At 40.5% G+C, this 12,246-nt stretch overlaps 1 protein-coding gene across 11 annotated transcripts in view; it reads left to right on the top strand.

Annotated features, from left to right (window-relative positions):
• LOC124298676 (tensin-1) overlaps positions 1-12,246 on the top strand; it is a 99,340-nt gene that overhangs the window by 55,562 nt on the left and 31,532 nt on the right. For 7 of the 11 annotated variants that reach the window (XM_046750998.1, XM_046751001.1, XM_046750999.1 and 4 more), the window contains one exon: positions 9,255-9,317. In XM_046750998.1, coding sequence (XP_046606954.1) covers positions 9,255-9,317 — 63 coding nt within the window. Of the gene's footprint in view, positions 1-2,892; positions 3,036-3,096; positions 3,367-8,724; positions 8,971-9,254; positions 9,318-10,837; positions 10,929-12,246 lie in introns of those variants that run through there. The other 4 variants (XM_046751006.1, XM_046751008.1, XM_046751004.1 and 1 more) reach the window with 4 other exon arrangements.

The raw sequence follows: 12,246 nt of genomic DNA, 5'->3' as shown, positions 1-12,246 counted from the left end.
CTCTATATCGTTGAACAATTCGAAAAGAAAAAATCTCGTTTTGCCCGCAGATGTTGTGCGAAAATCTGTCTAACGTTAGACGGACGCGAATTGGTATTCGACATCAATTTTGAAACAACATTCCAACAGACTCGATTTAGATTTGAACAAGCGTGCGTTTCTGCCCAACGTGTGACGACGTCAGAAAAACTCTAGCCAATAAAAACCTTCAGGGATTTACATTCAAATGAAAATATCGAAAAGTAGTGAGTAGACGTTATCAAACTGTGCCCTGTGGAAGCTTCGGTTAGCGTTGATTCTGGTCAAGTGGATAGGAGAAAAAAAGCAAAGTGTAATATAAATGTTTACCCGTCACGCAGTGACCTGATTGCAAGATTGATACTTGGCGACGGAGTGAAAATTTGGTGGATGAGCACGAAGGAGCGAAAAGGAAACGGGGGGGGGCTTTCCTCCTGCAGGGCTGAAAGGATATAACATTAAGTTCCGTCCGGGCGTGTAGAGTGCGTAGACTCGACCATCGACCGGCAATTTGTCAATATTTATCTAACTAAAAGTTGACACGCGACGACCCAGATATTTTACCAAGGTAAAAGAAAAAAAGAAGGGAAAGAAGAACCCAAAAAGTTGGAAAGAGATGGACGGTGACTACAACAGAGATTTTTTCCGATCCCGTATTTCTGGATGTTTTAGAGAAACGGGGGGGAAAGAAAAAGAAAATCGCTTTGGTAGAAGTTGAAAAAAAAAAGACAACAAAAGGAAACCAAAAACTATCGACGTAAATGTATTGATGAAGCTGTCTTTAGATTCCTCATTTTTCACTCTTTCAATTTTCAGAATCATGTGCCTCTGACACATGACGTGAAACCGGTTTCAATCATCTTTGGGTAAGAGAAATTGAAAAGCACGAGTGATAAAGAACCTAGAAGTAATTCGAAAACGTATTATAGAACGCACGTAATTTTCATAGGGTAGTAAAAACTGTTCTGCTACTTTAATTGCCACATGCGTGTCTTGAAAGTTTACAGATCAAAGAATACTAAAATGAAATGTTGGATCAAAACTACAACATAATCATCTGACGACATTTCGACGTCTGGAAGACGAGCTTCTACATGAAAGAAATCGTTAAAAGAGCGGATTTGCCACCGCTGAAACAATTTATTCTCCATCTTGCTGATGTGAGGAAATGATGATAATAACAATAGTGATATCGTCGTGAAAATTGTCGCTGCGAAGTTATACATTACAGTGAAAACAGCAGATGTTTCAAAGCGGTAAGGTTAAACAGTCAGGACTGCAGTTAAGGGTTGGGCTCTTGCACAACGAGGGTGGGGCTTCTGTTCAATTTCTCACACAGTTAGCTCGCTGCCCTTCCGGCTCCATAACCTTTACCAAAATCTGGCGAAATTGAACCAGCACTGTACATATTTAACCTGGCTTAATTCTACAGTAAAAATACGTTTTACGTATATACGTACGACGTTGCGCAACCGCAACATCTTCCTTTCCATCTTTCATCTGAAAATCCTCTTACACCACTTATATTAGTTATAAATATTATTTTTCCCTCTCTTTCCTGTTGTCAATTTTTGTTACTATTTGCGCTTTTTCGTCGCCGACTCGTCATCGAGGGATGCATCTCGCGCCGAATCGGGGGAGTTGATGTTCCGTAAACCTTCACCACTGCCTGACGGAAACTAGACAGCCCTACCAGGTCAGACATGTAAATATAACCTCGGCAGAGCCGCAATCACAACGTATGATTTAGCTACCCTTGGCAGCGCATCGCGAACTGTTTTCACTACCTTTTACTTCACAATAAGCGAGACCTCTCGAGTTACATATGCGTGAAAGAAGTAAATTACTGTCGCCATCATTACCAGGCAATGCACTTCCGGTTCCGGTTCTAGCTTTTTTCACTCGGCATTTCTTTTTTTTTTTTTTTTTTGGTTTTTTTTTTAAATTTTCGTTCTTCTACCCATCCTTCACTTATATTTCACATCCCTCTATATTTACTTATATTTAACCCTCCTTTACAATGCAGTCACGTATCCAACAGCAAGGCAAATTACTCCACACGACTAATTGGAAGGGATGCAAGAGCGACAAAGAAGACGCGAAAGAAAGAGGGCTGGCTTCTCGGCCTTTCCACTTAACGTTCAACTCTTAATTATTTTGCCTCCTTGCGTTTGCTTATTACATGTTTTATTTCTATTTTTTTTTTATCCCCCTCCCTCTTTCGTTTCACCTGCTCATTTTAAACGAGGGCGAAGTGCATGAATAATATTCATAACGAACTAATTTTTTTCACGGGCAAGTATAATAATAACGGTCTTTCCACTTGTTAATTTTTCACTTCTTTGCCGTTTAACGACTTGCCTGACCGAAGCAGCGTCGTCGCTCGATAATGTTATACGTGGACTCATAAATCTTGGTAGAATAATAATTTTTTCGTTCTTGGGGTGGAATAAAAAAATAAAGGCAAACAAACCTTGAAATCTGTGCGAGTGACGGTCATGGACAAGTGTTGAATTACAATTGTGCAAATTGAAGGATCCTCCCTTTTTCATTGCACGAATGATATTTGGATCGAAGAAGGACTTTGTATCCTGTAATTATATCACATATACGGTATAATTTCCGATACAATCGATGAATTAACGGATATAATTATACGGGCACGGAGATATAATTTATCGGAGAGGATTAGAGGCGGTTCGCAATAAGTAAAGCTGCCGGCGGGGAACGAGGTGAACTTGGCGCATGCGTGGCGCTGATCTTGGTTGCGTGTGTACGTGGCCACAAATGTCTGTTGAGGATCCTCGACGCCCTGAGCACCGTTTTGAACTCTGCCCCTCTCTGTCAGTCTTTCTGCCACTCTCCTCGTTGCCGGTTATCGCAAGTTGAAAAATGCTGAAACATCGCGACGCCGAAAATCCTACCAGCTATTAAACGGAGCCGGTTGCAAAAAATAGCCTCCCAGCTACCGCGGAATAATGAAAAAATGAAATATTTAACACCGGAGAAGTTATTCGGTACGCGCGAAAGAGTATAACTAGATGTGTATGAGGTAAAATAAATTGTTACTAATTTCAGGGGTGGGGGTAAAGGTTGGAAATATTCAATCAGTGTGTGGGATGAACGCGGAGATTAATTATCTCTGAGAAAACCAATGACGACGAACAAAAAAGAATTATTGATCGTTACAGTGAATTGATGAAAGAAATTAAAGGCTACTTTACCATTCTCAATGTTGTGTTCAAATGACTGTATAGCTTAAGTCTGGTTATTGTGCATGGGAGAAATAAGATGATGTCAACTGTACAGTGTGACGAAGGATTTTGTAATCCATATTGCAGATATTCGGTGAGTCATTGTTTTTGCAAAGCTTCTGTTACATATTCCTATACCCAGGTACATATATATATATATATATATATATATATATATATATATATATATATATATATATATATATATATATATATATAATAAGTACAAGGTATGTGAACGGTAATAAAATGAAAATCGTATCACCGTCAATGTAATTATTTCCGCTTCGCAGTTTTCGTTACGCCACCTTCTCGAGGTGTGTTATTTTATATTTTGGCAAAGTCGCAGAATGCAATATATGTATACATATATAATGCTTCGAAGAAAGGAACTGAATTAAAACAAATTCGAGATGCAATTATAATCCATGATTAATAACTTGTATTTCACTGTCAAGAGCAAAAAACAAATGTTGTCGAGTTTATATTTAAATAAATAAATTTCGATTCTATGCTTCTGTATAATGAAGAATTTGGTTATTGTTCGATGTATAAATTCAAAATTTATTCATTTAAATATCAAGTGAGGAAATAAATTTTTTCTGTTGACCTGTGATGAATTATTATTTCTGAATTGAAGCGATTTAAATGCGAAACTAGACTTCGTTTAATTGTTATTTACAATAAATGTTTGAGAATATAGATCATTTTTCGTAAATCCCGAAATATCGTACTCGTTTCTAGAAAAGCGAAATGCGTCTAATAAAACTATTTTTTTCTTTTCCAAGTTACGTGGAAGAAATGAAAATTTGACGTCTAGAACCCAGATTGAAAATCGGTGTTGGCCGGTGTTGTTCGATTTTCGAAATCTGCACGGATTGTATGTACAAACGATGTTGAGTCAGGCTCTTTTTTTATCTCCGTCTCGAAATCAAACAGCTGCGCGTATGTTGTGCAGTTAGTGTGAGACCGGTGTGTGAAAAAACATTTTACAGATCCTCCGGACAGTTGTTCGGATCATAGGTCATGGTCGGCGATATTCAGCAATCTAGCAAAGACAAACGCCTTGATAAAACTTATTTATACGACATTACTTCATTCACGATCCAAGGCGAGCGGCACTGTTATGAAACTCAAAGATAATCAGCGGGACGTGCATATAAGCGTATAATGTACATATAAAATATCGACGAAACGTGTAGAAGCTGTGCCTAAGTATACAGCAAAGTTTTTTTCACCATATAATCTTTCATTTTGTATCCATGTGCCGTCGTAATCTCCCGTACGAGAAACTACGCGTCTTTGACACGTTACATACGTGAGCTAATCGTCACCCGTCGTACATCACGCCAATTTGAGCCATCTGCAGCAGCAGCGATACAGCACCGCTGTTTTCCGTCAATTATAATGAGTTTTGCGCATCTGTTTATAGCACAATGTTTTTCAATAACAGACGTACAACGCAGCGCTACATTTTCCTTCGCATTCTTACAGCCGTAGTAAGCCTCGAAGAGATCGTACGTTTCATAAAACGAGCCCAACTTCTAATGCTCCTCATTTTCCGTGCTCCTCATGCCTCTCTCTCTCTCTCTCTCTCTCTCTCTCTCTCTCTCTCTCTCGCACTCGCTCTGTGAGCACTAGCAATTTATTGGTGCTAATTAAGGAGAGTCGAGAGTGAAACTTGAGCCAACACCACGAAGTGAATCGGTCCCTATGCGCGCGTGTATTTGCTCTTCGAAAGGAAATGATCATCTCCTTAAAACCCCATAACGCGCACATTAGGCCCCATCCGAAGCATGCGTCGTACTGTAATTTGCTAGAAGATTTTTATCCTAGTAAAGGACCTGCCCAACCAGTAGATCAGCGAATAGCGTTTTCAATTCTACCCTCTCCTCGTATTATTCGCTTTAATCGTGATCCTCAATTGAGAACGCCACTGCCACGCAGCTTATACGAGATGAGAAAACAACAAGACCAGGGAGCCACGAGGTCAGCGTGTCAAACTGCTTGATTAACACGCGCGCGTATCGTTTAACGCGAGTTTTTAACGCCGCAAGCTCCGGCGAAGCTGGCACGAGATCTCCGGACCACGATCATCGCGGAATTCGCCACGACAAAGCCCCTAATGTCCGTTTCAGACCAACTCGTTCGCGAATATTCGGTGAGCCCCCCTGCAGCAGAAAGTGGGTCAGGTACGCGCGAGCAGCGACCGAATCGATCATCCAGCCTCGATCTCGGCTCTAGGCTATTTTTGTTCTTTCTATTCCCTTTTCCCTTTTCCCTTTTCCCTATCCCATGCACGCACGTTTCGTTACTCATTCCCTGAATTACTGCTCATCGGGCGTAACTTACGACGGGCAGATCGGATCTATGCCGCACGCTTTTCCATGGATCAGCTTTGCTTCGCCGCGCGAGCAGGGCGACATTTGTACACCCGTGTATTATAATTCGTTTCGGTTGTTTGCGTGGAAAAAACTTGAATCCAACATTGCGCAACTACGTACACACATGACACATTTACACATTTAAGTATGGATGTACAGGTGTAACACGTGCGATAACAACAACCTGACAAGGCCATTTTTCTATCGCACGAAGATTGACACTTTAACGCCAAGTGGATCGAAGCAGGGACGTTTTTTGAAACGATTAATTTTTCTTTACTCGTAATTTCAACTGCTGCTGTTCGCTGCAGTTTCACCTTATCGGACTTTTTGTTTCCACTTGTTTGCGCCAATTGCAGGCAATTGTCGATGTGACGTTTCATCCATTCGTTCTTTCATTCCGACGCGGTGTTATCCTCTGAGGTACCATCCTCCCTACTCATTCCAACCTTAAGACGTCTACGCGAGTTTAAATTCTATTATGAGACAGTTCGAATTTATCTTCAGGAGGCACGATAAATTTTCAATCCGTCAATTCACGTTCCGATCCAGTGGTTTGAATTTTGACACGAGTCTTGCTCCTCGGAGGCGGCTCATCGCTCTTGATCAAGTGAACAACAGTGCACGAGTGTGAGGGGTATCTTAGTCGGATTTAAACGCTAGGCGTATTATACCAACATGTACTTACAGCTTAGACCTGAACCTGAACCTAAACCCGTACTGGCCGCAGTTGTTGATCCCGCAAGGGCTTTCCATTCCGGAGAGTGGAGGGCCTTCGCTGAGTATACGCAATTGTTTCGAGGGGTACTCGCTGCGCTGCTAAGCCTCCTTCAAATTAAACCCAGCTGACTACCATCTACCCTATATTTCTATACCTATATATCCACGGCTTTTCGTTCCAAGATCCCGCGGGATCTTTTTGATTTCCTGTCAACCTTAAATAAGGCTTGCTTAAACCAACACGTCGGAAGGATCTTGGAACAGTGGATATCAAGGGTGGAGAAGCATTATGTATGGACATGTGAAGAAATTTATTTGTTTCTTTCTTAATACATACTCGGAATTAAAAGCCTAAAATTTCAAGAGTATAGGGGACATATCTTCTCAAGCAAAGCAAACATCTGAAAATTATTTCCTATCTCACAATTACTCGCATCGTATATTGATCTGAATATTTTTATACGTGACTAGAAAAGCACGTCAAAGAATAAGTTGTTTAGGATTTTCGATATCATATTTAAATTGTTTCCGATTCTTGAGCGCGGAAGTCGCCTGGATCTTTTGTTAACACCAGAATTTCTATACATTATTCACGTGATTATGGAAGGTTTCAAAATATTTAAAATACTTGCAATGTGACTCGGAATGAATTCCGAATACCCTGAAAGCGTTTACGTGATTTCACTTCAAAGAATTTAAGATAACACAATTTTTGTTATTTTTCAATGAACATGTATCTAAAGTTTTTACCGATACAGTTCCGATACAATAAAAGAAATTTATCCCGAATTTCGGTAAAGCTGTACCTTATGACGCTCTCAAACTTTTCGAAAGTTCATCGCATCGAATCGCACGAGTATATTACCAAAAACTATACTTTTTCGATCGTCGCTACACGAGAAACAAGCATTTCGTTTTACTCGAATTGAGTGCGCGCATTGATCCGCTATGTCCAAGTTTCTTCTCTTTCCGCATTTCTGTGCACGACAGCAATTCTCAGGATGACACTTTGTCGCGTAAAGGATAAGAAAGAGCGCGCGAATAAGGAGAGAAAAGAAATGCGGACGCGTCCTGCAAATCCTCGAGATAACGTGTCAGTGCGCCAAGGTCACCGGGGTCCGAGCTTTTCCCCGGTAAGCCCCGACTATCCCAACGGATTTCGGTGTGTCAAGGTCGCGCGCGCAGGATCTCCGGGTTCGGCACCTAGGTACGTCAGAGCCGGCGGCGTCTCGACGCAGCATCCGTCCGGGAGATCAGCGCTGTGCCGGTCCTGGGCTTCTCGATCCTCGACGAGCTTGCGTAGCCGGGAAACCTTCGACGCCCCCCGTCGTCATGGCGACTCGCTGTCATCCCGGCACACCCTGCCGCCTCGCTCCCAGTAGACCGCGTACGTCCTTCGCCCCAGGATCCATCCTCTAAACTTGATTTTACATGCCGAGTGGTATCGTGCACACGCCTTGCCTACATCGTATATAACATTTGCACCAGGGCGGATCCCCCGGGATTTTATCGAGCGTTAATTGGATCGTTTTAAACTGTCGCGAAAGAAAATTTTGGAAAGAAGATCGGTAGAAATTTTTAATTTCTATTCGGTGCAGGGTTGTTTTATTATTTATTTATTTATTTATTTATTCGTTCATTTTCTTTACTTAAAATCGATTTAACAAAAAATTCACACGGTACGATCCCTCGTCGCTATATTTCCACCGATTTTTATGGTGCTGCGCGGAAAATAGGCATCGAGCGATATACCCGTGAGAAATATTTTTCAAACCCAAGTTTGTAATCTCTCGTAACTACAGTGTTACGGAGAGATGAAAACGAGGATTTAGTATAAAGATCTGCACTCGTTTGAAGTCACATATGCGTGTATAAATGACTATGAACGAAACTTTTGTCGTGTATCATACGTAGCTGCACGATGGTCGATTTGCGACAGAGAAACGGAGAACAGTATGAACACGCGAGTCAAAACGCTGTGCGCTCGTTCTGCTCTTATCTGATTTCCTAAGTATTATTATCTCAGTTCTTGAATTATATATGTGTACCTTCTACAGTGATTAAGATACACCGAGATTAAAACTACGAGTGTTACATGATATCGTTGGAGACGAATAGCGCACGTTTCGCATCTTCCATCACTCTGTATTAGCCACCCAGTTTTATTCGTTAAACAGTTGTGACGTACCCAAACTATTTTTCGCGAACAAACGTCTGTGTGGTGGAATCACATAGAAATTAACCGGTCGAATCTCTTTAAGCTGTACGAATATCGCGAGTAATAAAAAAGAGAAGAATTTTTTTAAACGCAGAACGAAAAATAAAAATGAAGACCTTAGACAAACGCAACGCGAAATAAAATTATGGCCAGCTCTAACAACAGCTCTTTATCACGATCCTGGCTCAGAGCTCGGTGTTGTCGTCACGGTGAGAGACTCGGGCGAAGTTCGAACAATTTAAACGCTTTGAACAACAATAATAACGATGAAAATGGAGACGACGGCGATCTGATCGTTTTACCCGGGGAAACTCAGAGCCTGCTGCATAGGATAGCCTTCACCATTTGGCACACTGCTTTGCACATCGAGCGAGAGGTGTGAAATATTTTACCGCCACACACAGTTTTCCCACTTTAAATCCTGAATTATCACGACTAATTGCAAGAATGTTGATCCATAATTATAATCTTCATACCTGTTATTAATTTGATTCTATGCGTCAATTGATTTGATACATCTTTCACTCGTTCAGAAATAGTATCACGTACTTATTTTCTGTTCCGAGTGTACCTACACGATTTCAAAAGTCCCACCTATAAAGCATTTGTAAGATATTTTGAAAAGTAATTAACACCACATTTTCACTATTCGTGTTACAGCACAACAGCAACTATGAAGCCCCGTCGAAGAATACCACCAACACGATTTCTCGGTCGAAACAGGTAAGAATTTTCTGTTAAATTACCCAATTTATTATTCATCACTCTTCATTTCTACCTTTTTTCGAGTTTAATATTTTAACAGTGCATTTCTCTTGAATGGCAGTCAATTTATTATCGGCTTGAATACGTGTATACGCGACTGTTAACTGCAATTGATGAGGAGAATAGTTTTCATCGTGTAACGTATCTTCGACCTTTTCTTCTTCTAGTTTCAATTAATATCAAACGTGAGCAATTGTAAGTTTATCAGATATAATTGAGTTAAGAACTGCTCGTTAGCCTTTCGCACGAGTGCAATGTACGAACATCCGGCAAATAATTAACGAGTAGTCGTATGTCAGGAAAAGGCCAGGGCTCAAGTGCCCTTGGGAAAGAAGAAATTGAAAAAGGCGTCGATCAATTTCGAATGACTTGTATGCGATCTCGCAATGCCAAAGTTCAAGCGTTTTTCTTCACTGTAATTTCATTTCAATATAAGAACACTTTTTGTGCCCTACAGCAATTGCTTTTGCTGTTTAAACATTTTTCCGAACGTTCGCGAACGTACTTTAAGAGCTAACGTGAGAGGTGTTCATTTCCTTTCAAACGTTCAGTACACAAATGAATGCAAATGAAAATTGCACGTAACCACAAAACGACGGCAGCAAATTGAAAATTTTAGTGCCATATTTCAACCGGCAAAAACTCATTACACGTTTCTAAATATAATTCGTTGGGGTTGAAACGTGCCTATAAGTTATAGCCGTGCGTGGTCTGCAGCCGACGAGTATCTTGTGGTTTTACCTCCGGGTCCGAATTACCGATTGATGTCACGTTTGAGCGGTTGGAAAGAAGAGGAACAACAGAAAAAAGAAACAAAAACAAAAAAAGAAGAACCGGCTTTCGGTCACTGCAATATCAATTCCAAGTTGTTCAGGCTGCGCAACGCACCATTATTAATGTTAATTTTTGTCAGGATAGAAAAAAGAAAGATTGATGAAAAGGAACCAAAAAAATTAATAAATAAATAATCAAATAAGCACAAAAAAATCTGCAGTCATTACTCGTAGCTACTAAATTAGACGGAAATTTTTTACTAACGGCGGGAATCGGAGAGTCGATAAAACGGGGTTTACTATGACCGACGCGATTACCGGAATCGGTAATGCAGAACGATAGGCAACCCAAGACGCAGCTACGTCCGCGTGTAGCGACCATGGCCGAATCCGGCGGGAGTTTTCGTAACGATTCAAGTCACATTTAAGCTGATGTACCGCGCAGTTTGGACGTCGCCGAGCGTGAATGTCGTAGAAATTACGCATCTGCCTACATACCGACATGCATTTGTTGCGCAACGTTGATTATATCTAGGCTTACGTACGTACGCGTATAATAACGTCCTTGCTCCAAACGAGGAAGAAGCTATCAAACCTATACACGCACGTATAATACATTCCGCGATGCCTCGGCAAGTATCGCGAAACACGCGAGATTAACGCAGTACGAGTTGAGCCGCGAAGAAACATCATCTTCCCAATAAATGTGTATTAGCGTGCAAGAAGTTTACCGCGTGCGATGCCCGAGGCAAAATTTCTTGTTAAAATATTCTACAGGCCCGTTTACACGGCGAGGGTAAGCCGCGCGTTTAGTTTATGCATCGTTTTTTCACGCTTTTTGCATTCCTTGACTTTTCTGCGATTTTTGTTTGATTTTTTTTTTTTATTTTATTCTACTTTTTTATTTTATCTGTACAGTTTACACCGCACGAAGGATACGTACGTACGAATAATAATTCGTGTCGATAATTTGAGGCGAGAGAATCGTGGCTATTCATTTTTACAATTCGTCGATTATAGCGCAGCTGCGGCTGATGCTGCTGCAGCATACGAAGGAAGGCAGTTTGGATAATCGTTGGCAATTAAAATCGTGCCTTCTCATCCCTCTTGAGCGGCAATAATGAGCCTTTTGATATCCGAACAATAAAAAGTTGACGGTTCAATTACTGCAGTTAATTAAGGAAGCCGGTCAACGTGTGTACCTACATTCCTATATCTGTGTGGATGTATACGGCCCACACCGCGGGGGGAATGAAAAACTTCGTTCAAAGTGTGTGATTGGGTTCCGGTACGAGATGAACAGAAACAACGAAATACATCGTGACTATAGATACATGTCTGTGTCCGTACGCATTCGTATGTATTATACGCCGATGGTCGAATAATATCGGACCATGTAGGGCGTGATTAGGGGAAAAATAATCGCACCTATTATATTTACAAAAGAAAATAGCTACTGCCCACTATTTATTAATACAAACACAGATTAGCGCGCATACGAACAAAAAAGTACGGCTATTACCTCGGCAAAATAACAATAGCCTTCACTTTTCTTTACACGTAAGCGCTGACAATCAAACAGTTACAATGTGTTAGGATTTTCTCACGAAGTCAAGCATGAAGTTATAACAGTCGGCTGATCCTTTCCGGTATTTTTCCACTTATGTTTTTTCTCTCATTTGCGTTGAAGCATCGTGACCATCGTGTTGCAGAGATTGCACATCTAAATCGGTATCGGGCATCAGGGAAAACACGTCATATTGACGTTATTTGCAACATGTATACAATATTATGCAGAGAAGTCCAGGGAATATAAAGAAACGTTGAGCATATAGAACCCATTTAGACAAATTTATACATGGGGCAAAAAAAACCGTTCTATAGACTACGAAATTTGTTTCGACGAATGAAAACGTATTCCACAGCAGCGCTCAAACGTATTTTGACAAATATAGTAATTGGGTTGCAAATATTAATATTAAATTAAAAAATCAATAATATTTTTTATTGAAAGAAATTCGATGTTCTACATAATTGTAGAAAATTAAATCTCATTTTTTGGAAAATGAAGTTGAAATAAAGAAAAAAATAAATAAATTAAAGAAAAACGATGG

Source organism: Neodiprion virginianus, chromosome 2, assembly GCF_021901495.1.
Source record: "Neodiprion virginianus isolate iyNeoVirg1 chromosome 2, iyNeoVirg1.1, whole genome shotgun sequence".
Lineage (NCBI taxonomy): Eukaryota > Metazoa > Arthropoda > Insecta > Hymenoptera > Diprionidae > Neodiprion > Neodiprion virginianus.
Note: the sequence above shows the minus strand (reverse complement) of the source record. Positions and strands in the feature narration are given on the sequence as shown.